The 18,150-nt window shown below is 36.6% G+C and overlaps 1 protein-coding gene across 1 annotated transcript in view; it reads right to left on the bottom strand.

Annotated features, from left to right (window-relative positions):
• The window catches only part of CEP290 (centrosomal protein 290), a 99,074-nt gene that overhangs the window by 61,602 nt on the left and 19,322 nt on the right, over positions 1–18,150 (bottom strand). Inside the window, exons 14-19 of the mRNA XM_007449121.1 lie at positions 17,438–17,600; positions 15,807–15,907; positions 15,647–15,734; positions 13,815–13,927; positions 12,173–12,257; positions 11,485–11,627 (exon numbers count right to left, since the gene is read on the bottom strand). Of these exons, the coding sequence (XP_007449183.1) occupies positions 11,485–11,627; positions 12,173–12,257; positions 13,815–13,927; positions 15,647–15,734; positions 15,807–15,907; positions 17,438–17,600 (693 nt within the window). The remainder of the gene's footprint in view (positions 1–11,484; positions 11,628–12,172; positions 12,258–13,814; positions 13,928–15,646; positions 15,735–15,806; positions 15,908–17,437; positions 17,601–18,150) is intronic.

Genomic DNA, 18,150 nt, shown 5'->3' with positions numbered 1-18,150 from the left:
AATCAATCAATGTGATACACCATATTAAGAAACTGAAGGAGAAAAACCATATGATCATCTCAATAGATGCAGAAAAAGGTTTTGACAAAATTCAACACCCCATTTATGATAAAAACTCTCCAGAAAGTGGGCACAGAGGGAACCTACCTCAACATCATAAAGGCCATATATGACAAACCCATAGCAAATATCATTCTCAATGGTGAAAAACTGAAAGCCTTTCCTCTAAGATCAGGAAAAAGACAAGGATTTCCACTCTCGCCACTATTATTCAACATACTTTGTAAGTCCTAGCAACGACAATCAGAGAAGGAAAAGAAATAAAAGGAATACAAATTGGAAAAGAAGTAAAACTGTCACTGTTTGCAGATGACATGATACTATACATAGAGAATCCTAAAGATGCCACCAGAAAACTACTAGAGCTAATCAATGAATTTGGTAAAGTTGCAGGAAACAAAATTAATGCCCAGAACTCTTTTGCATCCCTATACAATAACAACGAAAGATAAGAAAGAGAAATTAAGCAAACAATCCCATTCACCATTGCAACAAAAAGAATAAAATACCTAGGAATAAACCTACCTAAGGAGGTAAAAGACCTGTACTCAGAAAACTCGAAGACACTGGTAAAAAACATCAAAGATGATGCAAACAGATGGAGAGATATACCATGTCCTTGGATTGGAAAATCATTATTGTGAAAATAACTATCCTACTCACAGCAATCTACAGATTCAATGCAATCCCTATAAAATTACCAGTGGCATGTTTTACAGAACTAGAACAAAAAATCTTAAAATGTGTACAGGAAGGAGGAGCTTCAAGATGGTGGAAGAGTAAGACGTGGAGATCACCTTCCTCCCCACAAATACATCAGAAATAATACATCTACATGTGGAACAACTCCTACAGAACACCCACTGAATGCTGGCAGAAGACCTTAGACCTCCCAAAAGGCAATAAACTCCACACATACTGGGGTAGGGCAAAAGAAAAAAAAAAAAAAACCGAGACAAAAGAACAGGGACGGGACCTGCACCAGCGGGAGGGAGCTGTGAGGGAGGAAAAGCTTCCACACACTAGGAAGCCCCTTCGTGGGTGGAGACTGCGGGTGGCGGAGGGGGGAAGCTTCGGCGCCACGGAGGGGAGCGCAGCAACAGGGGTGCAGAGGGCAAAGCGGAGAGATTCCCGCACAGAGGATCGGTGCCGACCAGACTCACCAGCCCGAGAGGCTTGTCTGCTCACCCACTGGGGCGGGCGGGGATTGGGAGCTGAGGCTCAGGCTTCAGTCTGATTCCAGGGAGAGGACAGGGGTTGGCTGCGTGAACACAGCCTAAACGGGGCTAGTGCGCCATAGCTATCCAGGAGGGAGGCCAGGAAAAGATCTGGAATGACTGAAGAGGCAAGAGACTTTTTCTTGCCTCTTTGTTTCCTGGTGCGTGAGGAGAGGGGATTAAGAGCGCGGCTTAAAGGATCTCCAGAGATGGGCGCGAGCCACAGCTGTCAGTGCGGACCCCAGAGACGGGCATGAGACGCTAAGGCAGCTGCCGCCGCCACCAAGAAGCCTGCGTGCGAGCACAGGTCACTATCCACACCGCCCCTCCCAGGAGCCTGTGCAGCCCGCCACTGCCAGGGTCCTGTGATCCAGGGACAACTTCCCTGGGAGATCACAGATCCTCAGGCTGGTGCAACGTCACGTGGTCCTCTGCCGTCGCAGGCTTGCCCCACACTCTGTACCCCTCCCTCCCCGCAGCCTGAGTGAGCCAGAGCCCAGAATCAGCTGCTCCTTTAACCCCATCCTGTCTGAGCGAAGAACAGATGCCCTCAGGTGAGCTACACGCAGTGGCGGGTACAAATCCAAAGCTGAACCCCAGGAGCTGGGCGAACAAAAAGGAGAAAGGGAAATCTCTCCCACCAGCCTCAGGAGCAGCGGATTAAATCTCCATGACCAATTTGATGTACCCTGCATCTGTGGAATACCTGAATAGACAACAAATCATCCCAAATTGAGGACGTGGACCTGGGGAGCAATGATACATATTTTTTCCCTTTTTCTCTTTTTATGAGTGTGTATGTGTATGCTTCTGTGTGTGATTTTGTCTGTATAGCTTTGCTTTTACCGTTTGTCCTAGGGTTCTGTCAGTCTGCTTTTTTTTTTTTCTTTCTTTATTTTTCTCTTAGTATGGTTTCTAGCGCTTGTTATCATTGGTGGATTTGTTTTTTGGTTTGGTTGCTCTCTCTTTTTTTAATTACTTAAAAAATTTTTTTAAATAATTATTTTTATTTTAATAACTTCATTTCATTTTATTTTTTTCATCTTTTTCATTCTTTCTTTCATTTGTTCTCCCTTTTATTCTGAGCCATGTGGATAACAGGCTCTTGGTGCTCCACGCAGGCGTCAGGGCTGCGCCTCTGAGGTGGGAGAGCCAAGTTCAGGACATTGGTCCACCAGAGACCTCTCAGCTCCACATAATACCAAACGGTGAAAATCTCCCAGAAATCTCCATCTCAGCCAAGACCCAGCTTCACTCAATGACCAGCAAGCTACAGTGCTGCACATCCTATGCCAAAAAACTAGCAAGACAAGAACACAACCCCACAGATTAGGAGAGAGGCTGCCTAAAATCATAATACGGTCACAGACACCCCAAAACACACCACCAGACGTGGACCTGCCCACCAGAAAGACAAGATCCAGCCCCATCCACAAGAACACAGGCACTAGTCGCCTCCACCAGGAAGCCTACACAACCCACTGAACCAACCTTAACCACTGAGGGCAGACAACAAAAACAACAGGAACTATGAACCTGCAGCCTGCGAAAAGGAGACCCCAAACACAGTAAGTTAAGCAAAATGAGAAGATAGAGAAACACACAGCAGATGAAGGAGCAAGGCAAAAACCCACCAGACCTAACAAGTGAAAAGGAAATAGGCAGTCTACCTGAAAAAGAATTCAGAGTAATGACAGTAAAGATGATCCAAAATCTTGGAAATAGAATGGAGAAAATACAAGAAACGTTTAACAAGCACCTAGAAGAACTAAAGAACAAACAAACTGTGATGAACAACACAATAAATGAAATTAAAACTGCTCTAGAAGGGATCAATAGCAGAATAACTGAGGCAGAAGAACGGATAAGTGACCTGGAAGATTAAATAGTGGAAATAACTACTGCAGAGCAGAATAAAGAAAAAAGACTGAAAAGAATTGAGGACAGTCTCAGAGACATCTGGGACAACATTAAATGCAACAACATTCAAATTACAGGGGTCCGAGAAGAAGAGAAAAAGAAAGGGACTGAGAAAATATTTGAAGAGATTATAGTTGAAAACTTCCCTGATATGGGAAAGGAAATAGTTAATCAAGTCCAGGAAGCACAGAGAGTCCCATACATGATAAATCAAAGGAGAAACATGTCAAGACACATATTCATCGAACTATGAAAAATTAAATACAAACAAAAATTATTAAAAGCAGCAAGGGAAAAACAACAAATAACATGCAAGAGAATCCCCATAAGGTTAATAGCTGATCTTTCAGCAGAAACTCTGCAAGCCAGAAGGGAGTGGCAGGACATATTTAAAGTGATGAAAGGGAAAAGCCTACAACCAAGATTACTCTACCCAGCAAGGACCTCATTCAGATCTGATGGAGAAATTAAAACCTTTACAGACAAGCAAAAGCTAAGAGAATTCAGCAAACGAGCTGAATTCAGTAAACGAGCTTTACAACAAATACTAAAGGAACTTCTCTAGGCAGGAAACTCAAGAGAAGGAAAATACCTACAATAACAAACCCAAAACAATTAAGAAAATGGTAATAGGGACATACATATCGATAATTACCATAAATGTAAATGGAGTAAATGCTCCAACCAAAAGACATAGAGTGGCTGAATGGATACAAAAACAAGACCCATATATTTGCTGTCTACAAGAGACCCACTTCAGACCTAGGGACACATACAGACTGAAGGTGAGGGGATGGAAAAAGATATTCCATGCAAATGGAAATCAAAAGAAAGCTGGAGTAGCAATTCTCATATCAGATAAAATACACTTTGAAACAAAGACTATTACTAGAGACAAAGGACACTACATAATGATCAAGGGATCAATCCAAGAAGTAGATATAACAACTGTAAATATTTATGCACCCAACAGAGGAGCACCTCAATACATAAGGCAAATACTAACAGCCATAAAAAGGGAAACTGACAGTAACATAATCGACAGTAACACAATCATAGCAGGGGACTTTAACACCCCACTTTCACCAATGGACAGATCATCCAAAATGAAAATAAATAAGAAAACACAAGCTTTAAATGATACATTAAACAGGATGGACTTAATTGATATTTATAGGACATTCCATCCAAATGAAACATTCATGGAACATTCTCCAGGATATATCATATCTTAGGTCACAAATCAAGCCTTGGTAAATTTAAGAAAATTGAAATCATATCAGGTATCTTTTCTGACCACAACGTTATGACTAGAAATCAATTACAGGACAAAATCTGTAAAAAATATAAACACATGGAGGCTAAACAATACACTACTTAATAACCAAGAAATCAGTGAAGAAATCAAAGAGGAAATCAAAAAATACCTAGAAACAAATGACAATGAAAACACGATGACCAAAACCTATGGGATGCAGCAAAACTAGTTTTAAGAGTGAAGTACAGGGGCTTCCCTGGTGGCGCAGTGGTTGAGAGTCCGCCTACCGATGCAGGGGACACAGGTTCATGCCCCAGTCCGGGAAGAACCCACATGCCGCAGAGCGGCTGGGCCCGTGAGCCATGGCCGCTGAACCTGCGCGTCCAGAACCTGTGCTCTGCAACAGAACGAAGTGATCACTGAAGAAATCAAAGAGGAAATTAAAAAATACCTAAAAAAAAAAAAGCCACAACAGTGAGAGGCCCGTGTACAGGAAAAAAAAAAAAAAAGAAAAAAAAGAGTGAAGTTTATAGCAATACAGTCCTACCTTAAGAAACAAGAAACATCTCAAATAAACAAACTAACTTTACACCTAAAGCAGTTAGAAAAAGAAGAACAAAAAAACCCCGAAGTTAGCAGAAGGAAAGAAATCATAAAGATCAGATCAGAAATAAATGAAAAAGAAATGAAGGAAATGATAGCAAAGATCAATAAAAGTAAAAGCTGGTTCTTTGAGAAGATAAACAAAATTGATAAACCATTAGCCAGACTCATCAAGAGAAAAAGGGAGAAGACTCAAATCAATAGAATCAGAAATGAAAAAGGAGAAGTAACAACTGACACTGCAGAAATTAAAAAAATCATGAGGGATTACTACAAGCAACTCTATGCCAATAAAATGGACAACCTGGAAGAAATGGACAAATTTTTAGAAATGAACAACCTTCCAAGACTGAACCAGGAAGAAATAGAAAATATGAACCAACCAATCACAAGCACTGAAATTGAAACTGTGATTAAAAATCTTCCAACAAACTAAAGTCCAGGGCCAGATAGCTTCACAGGAGAATTCTATCAAACATTTAGAGAAGACTTAACACCTATCCTTCTCAAACTCTTCCAAAATATAGAAGAGGGAGGAACACTCCCAAACTCATTCTACGAGGTCACCATCACCCTGATAACAAAACCAGACAAAGATGTTCCAAAGAAAGAAAACTACAGCCAATATCACTGATGAATATAGATCCAAAAGTCCTCAACAAAATACTAGCAAACAGAATCCAACACTACATGAAAAGGATCATACAACATGATCAAGCGGGATTTATCCCAGGAATGCAAGGATTCTTCAATATACGCAAATCAATCAATGTGATACACCAAATTAACAAATTGAAGGAGAAAAAACAGATGATCATCTCAATAGATGCAGAGAAAGCTTTTGACAAAATTCAACACCAATTTATGAAAAACATCCTCCAGAAAGTAGGCATAGAGGGAACTTACCTCAACATAATAAAGGCCATATATGACACACCCACAGCCAACATCATCCTCAATGGTGAAAAACTGAAACCATTTCCACTAAGATCAGGAACAAGACAAGGTTGCCTACTCTCACCACTATTATTCAACATAGTTTTGGAAGTTTTAGCCACAGCAATCAGAGAAGAAAAAGAAATAAAAGGAATCCAAATTGGAAAAGAAGAAGTAAAGCTGTCACTGTTTGCAGATGACATGATACTACACATAGAGAATCCTAAAGAGGCTACCAGAAACCTACTAGAGCTAATCAATGAATTTGGCAAAGTAGCAGGATACAAAATTAATGCACAGAAATCTGTTGTATTCATATACACTAATGATCAAAAATCTCAAAGTGAAATTAAGAAAACACTCCCATTTACCACTGCAACAAATAGAATAAAATACCTAGGCATAAACCTGCCTAAGGAAACAAAAGATGTGTATGCAGAAAATTATAAGACACTGATGAAAGAAATTAAAGGTGATACAAATAGATGGAGAGATACACCATGTTCTTGGATTGGAAGAATGAACATTGTGAAAATGACTCTACTACCCAAAGCAATCTACAGATTCAATGCAATCCCTATGAAACTAGCACTGGCATTTTTCACAGAACTAGAACAAAAAATTTCACAATTTGTATGGAAACACAAAAGACCCCGAATAGCCAAAGCAATCTTGAGAAAGAAAAACGGAGCTTGAGGAATCAGGCTCCCTGACTTCACACTATACTACAAAGTTACAGTAATCAAGACAGTATGGTACTGGCACAAAAAAAGAAATATAGATCAATAGAACAGGATAGAAAGCCCAGAGATAAACCCATGCACATATGGTCACCTTATCTTTGATAAAGGAGGCAAGAATATACAATGGAGAAAAGACAGCCTCTTCAATAAGTGGTGCCGGGAAAACAGGATAGCTACATGTAAAATAATGAAATTAGAACACTCCCTAACACCATACACAAAAATAAACTCCAAATGGATTAAAGACCTAAATGTAAGGCCAGACACTATCAAACTCTTAGAGGAAGACACAGGCAGAACACTTTATGACATAAATCATAGCAAGATCCTTTTTGACCCACCTCGTAGAGAAATGGAAATAAAAACAAAAATAAACAAATGGGACCTAATGAAGCTTCAAAGCTTTTGCACAGCAAAGGAGACCATAAACAAGACGAGAAGACAACCCTCAGAATGGGAGAAAATATTTGCAAATGAAGCAACTGACAAAGGATTAACCTCCAAAATTTACAAGCAGCTCATGCAGCTTAATATCAAAAAAACAACCCAATCCAAAAATGGGCAGAAGACCTAAATAGACATTTCTCCAAAGAAGACATACAGATGGCCAATAAACACATGAAAGAATGCTCAACATCATTAATCTTTAGAGAAATGCAAATCAAAACTACAATGAGATATCATCTCACACCAGTCAGCATGGCCATCTTCAAAGAATCTATAAGAAATAAATGCTGGAGAGGGTGTGGAGAAAAGGGAACCCTCTTGCACTGTTGGTAGGAATGTAAATTGATACAGCCACTATGGAGAACAGTATGGAGGTTCCTTAAAAAACTAAAAATAGAAGTACCATATGACCCAGCAATACCACTACTGGGCATATACCCAGAGAAAACCATAATTCAAAAAGACACATGCGCCCCAATGTTCATTGCAGCACTATTTACAATAGCCAGGACATGGAAGCAACCTAGGTGTCCATAGACAGATGAATGGATAAAGATGGTGTGGAACATATTTACAATGGAATATCACTCAGCCATAAAAAGAAACGAAATTGAGCTATTTGTTGTGAGGTGGACGGACCCAGAGTCTGTCATATAGAGTGAAGTCAGAAAGAGAAAAACAAATACCGTATGCTAACACATATATATGGAATCTAAAAAAAAAAAAAAAAAATGGTCATGAAGAACCTAGGGGCAAGACAGGAATAAAGACACAGACCTACTAGAGAATGGACCTGACAACACGGGGAGGGGGAAGGGTAAGCTGGGACAAAGTAAGAGAGTGACATGGACATATATACACTTCCAAATGTAAAACAGGTAGGTAGTGGGAAGCAGCTGCATAGCACAGGGAGATCAGCTTGGTGCTTTGTGACCACCTACAGGGGTGGGATAGGGAGGGTGGGAGGGAGGGAGACACAAGAGGGAAGAGATATGGGAACATATGTATATGTATAACTGATTCACTTTGTTACAAAGTAGAAACTAACACAACATTGTAAAGCAATTATACTCCAATAAAGATGTTGAATTAAAAAAAAAAAAGTGTATGGAGACACAAAAGACCTCGAATAGCCAAAGTAGTCTTGAAGGAAAAAAATGGAGCTGGAGGAATCAGACTCCCTGACTTCAGACTCTACTACAATGCGACAGTAATCAAGACAATATGGTATGGCACAAAAACAGAAACATAGGGCTTCCCTGGTGGCGCAGTGGTTGGGAGTCCGCCTTTTACAGAGCTAGAACAAAAAATCTGAAAATTTGTATGGAGACAAAGAAGACCCCAAATAGCCACCACAATCTTGAGGGAAAAAAAAGGAGCTGGAGGTATAAGATCCCCTGACTTCAGACTACACTACAAAACTATAATAATCAAGACAATATGGTACTGGCATAAAAACAGAAATATAGATCAATGCAACAGGATAGAAAGCCCAGAGATAAACCACGCACCTATGGTCAACTAATCTATGACAAAGAAGGCAAGGATACACAAAGGAGAAAAGATAGTCTCTTCAATAAGTGGTGCTGGGAAAACTGGACAGCTACATGTAAAAGAATGAAATTAGAACACTCCCTAACACCATACACAAAAATAAACTCAAAATGGAATAGAGACCTAAATGTAAGACCAGATACTATAAAACTCTTAGAGGAAAACATAGGAAGAACACTGTTCGACATAAATCACAGCAAGATCTTTTTTGATCCACCTCCTAGAGTAATGTAAATAAAAACAAAAATAAACACATGGGACCTAATGCAACTTTAAAGCTTCTGCAAATCAAAGGAAACTACAAACAAGACAAAAAGACAACCCTCAGAACGGGAGAAAATATTTGCCAACGAATCAACGGAGAAAGGCTTAATCTCCAAAATATATAAACAGCTCATGCAGCTCAATGTTAAAATAACAAACAACCAAATCCAAAAATGGGCAGAAGACCTAAATAGACATTTCTCCAAAGAAGACATACCGATGACCAGGAAGCACATGAAAAGCTGCTCAACATCACTCATTATTAGAGAAATGCAAATCAAAACTACAATGAGCTATCTCCTCACACCGGTTAGAATGGGCATCATCAGAAAATCTACAAACAACAAATGCTGGAGAGGGAGTGAAGGAAAGGGAACCCTCTTACACTGTTGGTGGGAATGTAAATTGATACAGTCACTATGGAGAACAGTATGGAGGTTCCTTAAAAAACTAAAAATAGAATTACCATATGACCCAGCAATCCCACTACTGGGCATATACCCAGAGAAAAGCATAATTCAAAAAGACACATGCGCCCCAATGTTCATTGCAGCACTATTTACAATAGCCAGGTCATGGAAGCAACCTAAATGCCCGTCGACGGACGAATGGATAAAGATGTGGTACATATATAGAATGGAATATACTCAGCCATAAAAGGGTATGAAATTGGCTCATTTGTTGAGACGTGGATGGATCTAGAGACTGTCATACAGAGTGAAGTAAGTTAGAAAGAGAAAAACAAATATCGTATATTAACACATATATGTGGAACCTAGGAAAATGGTACAGATGAACCGGTTTGCAGGTCAGAAATTGAGACACAGATGTAGAGAACAAACGTATGGACACCAAGTGGGGAAAGTGGCGGGCGTTGGTGGTGGTGGGATGAATTGGGAGATTGGGATTGACATATATACACTAATATGTATAAAATAGATAATTAATAAGAACCCGCTGCATAAAAAAATAAAATAAAATTCAAAAAAAAAGTATTCAACTATTGACTAATCATAAAAAAAGCAATTCAATGAATAAGACTTTTTTCTATATAAATCAAGCATAGTATAATAAAGCATGTTAAGTATGTTCATATCATGTAAATTACATAGATTTAAATATGGAGAGGGGGAAGGGTGAGCTGTGACAGGGCGAGAGAGGCATGGACGTATATACACTAACAAACGTAAGGTAGATAGCTAGTGGGAAGCAGCTGCATGGCACAGGGATATCGGCTGGGTGCTTTGTGACCACCTGGAGGCGTGGGATAGGGGGCGTGGGAGGGAGGGAGACGCAAGAGGGAAGAGATATGGGAACATATGTATATGTATAACTGATACACTTTATTATAAAGCAGAAACTAACATACCATTGTAAAGCAATTATACCCCAATAAAGATGTTAAAAAAAAAATCTAAACATTTATGTTTTATTCAAGTTTATATAACAGACACTCATCAATACCATAGAACTCTTAAGTCCCTATATGGTAAATATAAATAGAACATCATTTAATGGCTAAAATCTTTCTCATAGTAATTCTTAAGTCTTTAAATATTCAAAATATTCTTACTACATCCTATTACACTTCTAGGTTTGTGGTGTAAGGTCCTAACAGACCTACCCTCCCACATTTAACAAGTGAATACAAAAATCTACTACATAAAAGTTCTAGAAAATGAACAAAAGCAACAGATTTTGGAGGGGACTTGAAACTTGGAAGACAGAACTAGCAAGCAGTAAATTTATTGTTTTTAAGGCTTAACTGAGAGGGCAAGCTGCAGTTCCAGTGACCTGTCTTCTTTCTGGCCTAAAAACCAGAGGATAGGACCCAAAGCCACAGAGTAGTGAGAGGGGAATTCCAGAAAGAAAAGAACCAACAAAAGGGATCTTCAAATTCTGTGTAAAAGCTCTGCCAGGTCTCAAGCTGACCGTGAAAACAGAAAAATGGAGATGACAGAAGAAAGTATCAGTGAACTTTGAAGATAAATCAATGGGAATTATCCAACTGGGAACAGAAAAGATAAAAAATTTGGAAAAAAAAAATGAACAGAGCCTCAAGGAGTTGTGGGACAATATCAAAAGGTCTAACATGTTACAGTGGAGTCCCAGAGAGAATGAGGCAAAAAAATGATTGAAGAAATTAATGGCAGAAAACTTCCCAATTGTGGTGAATAGCATAAGTGAACAGATTCAAGCTCAGCAAACCCCAAACAAGTTACACACACACACACACACACACACACACACACACACACACACACACACACCCTTGGCACATTGCAGTCAAACTGGCAAAAACCAAATAAAAAGAGGAAGTTTTGAAAGTAGCCCAAGAAGAACTACACACTTCATACAGGAGAACAATGACTCAAATGACAACAAATGTTTCATCAGAAACTGTGAAGATCAATGAGAGTGGAACAACATCTTCGAAGTGATGAAACAACAAAATAAAACCATTAATATAAAAATAACTTACATTAACTAGTCTTTCAAGACTGGGAATAATTAGAGATGTTTCCCCTCCTTTAACATCAGGATCTTTCTGCATTTCCTTAACAGCTTGCAATATTTCTTTCATACCTTCTTCAAGTTGCTTATTTTCTTCAACTAATTCTTTTACTAAAATGAAATATTGTTTTCATTGAATGAATAGATTTTTTTACAATTTACACTATGCTATATAGATTACAAATATTTCACATACAGTAAAAATAACCCATTTATAAAATGCAAATGCAAATAAATGTACAAAAAATTCAACTATAAATCCAATGTGTGAATAATGAAGTTAAATCGCACACCTATTTAAATCCTGTGCATATACATATAAATCTCATGGCTGAAAGAAATAAATCATAAGCATACTTTGCCTTTACTTTATATTAAAAATTTCTTAAATTTGTTTTTCTAACTGTACTTTCATTAGAGAACAAAAGAGAAAAATAGACTTATTTACCATCACAATAAATTCAGATTAATAACATGCTCTGAAAATGAATATAGCAAGGTAAACCAAATAGATGAATGAGAGACTGAAGTCTATACATTATAGTTAGTTAAGCCTAAAACAGACTAGAAAACAGAATGTAGTAAAGTCCTTTCAATCCCATAATTTTCAGTACATACTAAATAAATAAGAAAAATAAGAGATAATAGTGACTTACATTTATTCTGAAACTTGGCTATTATTGTTCTACTTCTTTCTAAATCTCTTTCCTTTTCAATTAGTTCTCTTGAAAGAAATTCATTCTAAACAAAACATAAAGAGAAAAAAATTGATTTTAAAAAAAAATGACAATAGTTTTGAAGTTTAAAGAAGTTTGACCAACTGAGGTTTAAGATACCCACAGCAAGCTACAGAAACGTAGCAGCACTCACAAAAATAACATAAAATCTAAAAGGTAAAACAGATAATGATCCTCCTCCCACCTTCTCCCCCCGGGACCCCACACTCATGGCAAAAGGCAAACAAATAAGGAAGGCTTTTGTCTTTGGCACCACAATCATCTCTTTTAATGATCTGCCTTTACACTACCCGTTCTGCCTGGCTTCTATGACGTTCAAGCTCTATTTCTGCATTTCTACTTTGTGCTTCTTTGATCAATAAATCCTGTGCTATGGCTTCATTCTAAAGAAACATTTAATAAATTAGGCAAGTCAATGAGTTCATTTCAGATGTACTGCATTTTTAGATCTTTTAAAAGACAGAATGTGTATAAATTAGTGTTAATGTGCAAACATAAAAGAATCCTTATTATAATTGCTACTTATTGAATTTTGTTAGTCATAAAAAAGAATTAAAAAAAAAAATCCCAGGAATGTAATTTGGAGGAGAGCTCACCTGAGATCTAAGAAATACTAGTTCTGTCCACAGCTGTTCTATAAGATTTGCAAGTGGATCTATCTGAGATAATTTTGATTGTGCAGTAATTGGCACAGGGTCCAGAACATTAACTTCAAGATTACTTTTCAAAATCTCTGTCTGTACGGGTACTTCACTTTTTCCTACATCTTCTTTGAAATTGGTATAAGCATAGTTTATTGGGGTATGAACCTGTTCATCTTCTGATGTTGCTACTTGTGATTTAGCTACATCAGCTCTATTTTCATGAATTTGTTGACAAAGTATTGCAGATTTTTGCCTAAGTAATAACTTCTGCATTAAGTCTGAAGCTGTTGATAAGGCTCGTAAAGAAGAATCACTTTTTTGTGTGAAATTAGTCTTCTCAAGTGCCTGATGGCTTCCTGATACTTTCTTCATAGACTCCTCAGAAACAGTATAAATGGTCATTTATTTCTTCATGATTCTCCCTACTAAAGGTATTGACTAATGATTCTAGATTTGTTAAAGACTATAGACAAGGTGCTTTAAAAATCTCTCTTATTGTAATAGTTTCTGAAGGTGAAATATTATCTTTCACTTGTATAGATGAAGAATGTCTAGTTAAAGAGACAAAAGGATCTACTTCACTTTCTACACTATGACGAATTTCAGATAACATTTTTGATAATGATCCTATGGTCATATTCTCTTCAGGCTCATTCTGATATGACTGTGGAATATTGAATGATGGTCTCCTATGTGGCAGCTCTACTTTATCTGAACTCCTAATCTGTATTCAGAGTAAATAATGTCTCATTAATGAATCTTGGGATTGACAGGTTATTGAAATAAAACATTTTCCTTTTATTTAACAAGTATAAAAAGAAGCAATGTCCAAAATGAGACAATGGGGGCAGAAATGAAAGCCCTGATAATAATATTTTTCTTCATTCTCTTCACCATAGCAGTACCTTACTATTTACCTTTGATTGTACTTCACTCATATTTCTGAGGGTCATGAAATCAGATTTTCTTCCTCCCATTTTATTCTCTTGAGAAAAGTTTTCAGTTAGGTTCAGGTCCTCAACAGTTAATCCTACATATAAAAGAATTAACAAATGAGAAACATAAAAATAACTCTGCTATTATTCCAATACTTTAACTCTTAAAAACTAGAATCAAATTTTAACTCAAACAAAATGTAGAATAATTATTTCCAAAATCCTTGATCTATATGTAGCCTCCTATACAACTTCCTAATTTAGCTCACTTTTAATAAGATTTTAATAAGTTGTTTATTTTCTGATATTGAGCTCCATGAGCTGTTTGTATATTTTGGAGATTAATCTTTTGCCTGTTGTTTCATCTGCAAATATTTTCTCCCATTCTGAGGGTTGGCTTTTCATCTTGCTTATGGTTTCCTTTGCTGTGCAAAAGCTTTTAAGATACAATGGAATATTACTCAGCCATAAAAAGAAACGAAATTGAGTTATTTGTAGTGAGGTGGATGGACCTAGAGTCTGTCATACAGAGTGAAGTAAGTCAGAAAGAGAAAAACAAATATTGTATGCTAATGCATATATATGGAATCTAAAAAAAAAATGGTATTGATGAAACTAGTGGCAGGGCAGGAATAAAGACGTAGACATAGAGAATGGACTTGAGGACACGGAGGGGGCATGGGGGGAAGCTGGGACAAAGTGAGAGTAGCATTGACATATACACTACCAAATGTAAAATAGATAGCTAGTGGGAAGCAACCGCATAGCACAGGGAGATCAGCTCTGTGCTTTGTGACCACCGAGAGGGGTGGGATAGGGAGGGTGGGAGGGAGGCTCAAGAGGGAAGGGATATGGGGATATATGTATGCATATGGCTGATTCACTCTGTTGTACAACAGAAACTAACATAGTATTGTGAAGCAATTATACTCCAATAAAGATGTATTCAAAAAAATAAAATAAAATAAAAATAATGTTAAAAAAAGATATTAATGAAAAACAATTACAAATTTTATCTTCGCTATCATTCTTCTCCCATATTAATAAGTACTTAAATAGTTAAAAGACACATATTAAGAAAGTAGATAAGAATCATGAATAATGACTAAATTGCTTAATACACTAATAAATTACGAAGTTTTGCCCTTCTAGAAATTTTTGATGTATTGTACTATAGACAGCATAATGCTAAAAAAAAATAAAACAAAAACAAACAAACAAAAAAACCTCTATTATTCATAGATACTTGTGGGCTTGGGCCAAGTTAGAAAAAAAAATGCCTTCTCTATGGTCTTACAAAAAAGCACTGTAATAGCTATTAAAAAATAAACCAGCTGTTCTCTTTATATCATGTAAGATAAAACAACACAAAAAATTGTTAATTTTTATTCAATAAAACATTACTTTCACTTAGTAAAGAATAATGTACAATTAAAGCTTCCAATGCATAGCTTTTAAGGAAAAAGAAAATATTAACAGTAACATATATTGACAAAAATTACTGTTTTATCATTACTAATCACAACATACTGGGATTGTCTAGAAATTAATACAGACTATATGGTAAATTTTTCAAAAGTCCATGATTCTGATGTTTGTTTTTTGTTCACTTATTATTCTTTTAACTGTTTAGATTTAGGACTAAACTCAATGACACTCACTCATACACTCTTCATCAGGCCATTATTTTCATTTATCAAACTTGTAGCAAAACCACAGTAATATAGCAATACTATTTCTCACATACAGAAAATTACAGATCCAGACAATTCATTTTCCAATGATTCTTTTAAAGGTTTGGAATAACAGTATACCTGAAGTTCCAGTTCTTTTTCCTTTTTCTTGAGCCATTTGACGAATTTTTTTCTTCAGATCAAGTCTTTCTTCCTCCAGGCTTTCAATCTACAAAATTAAAATTGTTAGTATTTTTCTTTACTTCAACCAGGAAAATAACCAATTGACTACTGCACTTGCCTCTTTCAAAAGAATCTGGTTTTCAGCTCTGTACTGCTGCTGTTTTAAACTTTTGCTATTTCTGAATTCAGTTAAATCAATCATTGTCTTTGGTTCAAGGCCTAAAATAAAAAGCAGAATGATTAAAACCTTATTAATATTCAAATGAACTACAAAAACTTCATACAGCAACTGGTTATCATCAAGCAACTGGTTATAATCTATTTAGCCACCATCACTGAAGAATGGGGGATTTTTGTGCAAGAATTTTTCAGGTATTTGAACTGTAACCATACAAGCTAAAATTTTATCACAATTATTAATGGAAATCCTGACAAAGACATATTATGATCTGTCTTCCATGTTGGACTGTCAGAGAGGTACTATAATGTACTAAGAACAGAAGCTTTGTAATAAAACAAAGTTGGGTTCAATTCCCACTTTCAACTATTAACTGGTTGTAGGAATAATACTATATGTAAGTACATGTGTATCAATGTATACACGTATTTCTTTTTGGCTTGTTGTCAGGGGTATAATAAAATTAACCCAAATAAAGTAGTTATAGCAGTGCTTGGCACATAGTAGTCAATATTAATATCAATATCAATTATATTTTATCATGACTAGACTGATGCTCTCAGTGTGCCTCTTTCCTAACTTCCCATTACTAAGCAGCTATGCTCTGAAAACCAGATATCAAGATTGTCTCAAGTAATTATAAAGCAAGATTTGGGGCCTTTAAAAAACAGAAAATCTGGTGTTTGTGACGGCTCAGTCACCTTTAGGAACGTCCAGATTGAAGTTGGCTGTGATCTGGTAGATCAAGTTGATTAGGGTAGATCAAGTTGATTAGACTAAGTCTAACTTGAGGTCCTGGCATTACTCTGGGTCCTAGATAGACGCTTTTTTACGAATAAATAATATGTATAAAATATTTATTTTTCCTGCCTTTAGAGAATAGTTTTTACAGGTGATCATTTTAACTCTAAGAAAGCATTAACTGGTACAAGTATAATGAAATCATGATTTAGATATTTATTTCCATTTTAAAGTAGCAATTTAGATTGGACTGTCACAACATTCAAACTAGTAATATTCACTAATGAACTATTTATTGAACTATTATTTATTTATATTAACTCTCAAGCTATATTTATTAATTACTTCTTAGAATCAATAGTAACCTTAAAATACTCAACCCAAGTAAAACTTAGTGCAAATTATAAAAGTCAAGTATTTAAAAGTCTTAAAAAGGATTAAACAGTATTTCTAAATGTCTCCAAGCATTCATCTGAAACTAGAGCATTTTGCAAACTAACACACTACTTTTGTTGGAAAAAAAAAAAGGTTAACTTCTAATAGTGGTATTAACTAAGTAGCTTTCCTTTTTTTAAGCATGCAATTATTATTGAGGAGATCTCCGACTGTATATAGCAGTGCTCCAGGTCTGCCCAACCACCATCGCAGCTCCATCAAATCCATAATCCCACTTCAACTGGAACAGCTCCACTTTTACTTGTTTTAAGTATTTTTATAGGAGGAATTATTAAATTTAAAAAAGCATCCAACTATTTAAAGATAATCATAAACAAAAAAAAATGACTTGACAATGAGGTTGAGCAAACTATATATCTTAGAAGATTACTTACCCATACGCTCTTTAAGTGCCTCATTCTCATCAAGGAAATCATTGATCTTCAATTCAAGTTTATTGATTTCCTTTGTCAATATTTCAATCTCTTGATCTCTTATTTTAATTTGGTTTTTACAATTCTTTATTTCAATAACAGCATCTTCTAAGCCATAAACTCCCTGAAAAATACCCCATGTAATTTAAATATAACATTGTTTATTTGAATAAACTGTCAAATTCACGAATGTTTTCTTATTAAGTCTGAGGGGAAGTACACATATAACTAAGATTTACAACTATAAACTGTGTTTTTTACTGTACTTTTAAAAAACAAATCCAGTAATAATAATAACGGGAAATGGAACAGTTAAAATTTCCCAGTATAGCATCCTAATGGCAAAGTGGCTCAGAATATTACACATAAAACACTTAACAAAATACAGAAAAGGAATAGTAAGGGAGAATCAGCAATACCATTAGAATACGTAGGTTATTAGTTGCTTGACTTAGCAGTAATCAGATTTAAAAATATAAAAAGTACAGGGCTTCCCTGGTGGCACAGTGGTTGAGAGTCTGCCTGCCGATGCAGGGGACACGGGGTTGTGTCCCGGTCTGGGAAGATCCCACATGCCGCAGAGCGGCTGAGCCCGTGAGCCATGGCCGCTGAGCCTGAATGTCCGGAGCCTGTGCTCCGCAATGGGAGAGGCCACAGCAGTGAGAGGCCCGCGT

The sequence above is a fragment of the Lipotes vexillifer genome, unplaced genomic scaffold (assembly GCF_000442215.2).
Source record: "Lipotes vexillifer unplaced genomic scaffold, Lipotes_vexillifer_v1.1 scaffold415, whole genome shotgun sequence".
Taxonomy (NCBI): Eukaryota; Metazoa; Chordata; class Mammalia; order Artiodactyla; family Lipotidae; genus Lipotes; species Lipotes vexillifer.
The sequence above is the reverse complement of the archived record's forward strand: the minus strand, read 5'-3'. Positions and strand labels throughout refer to the sequence as shown.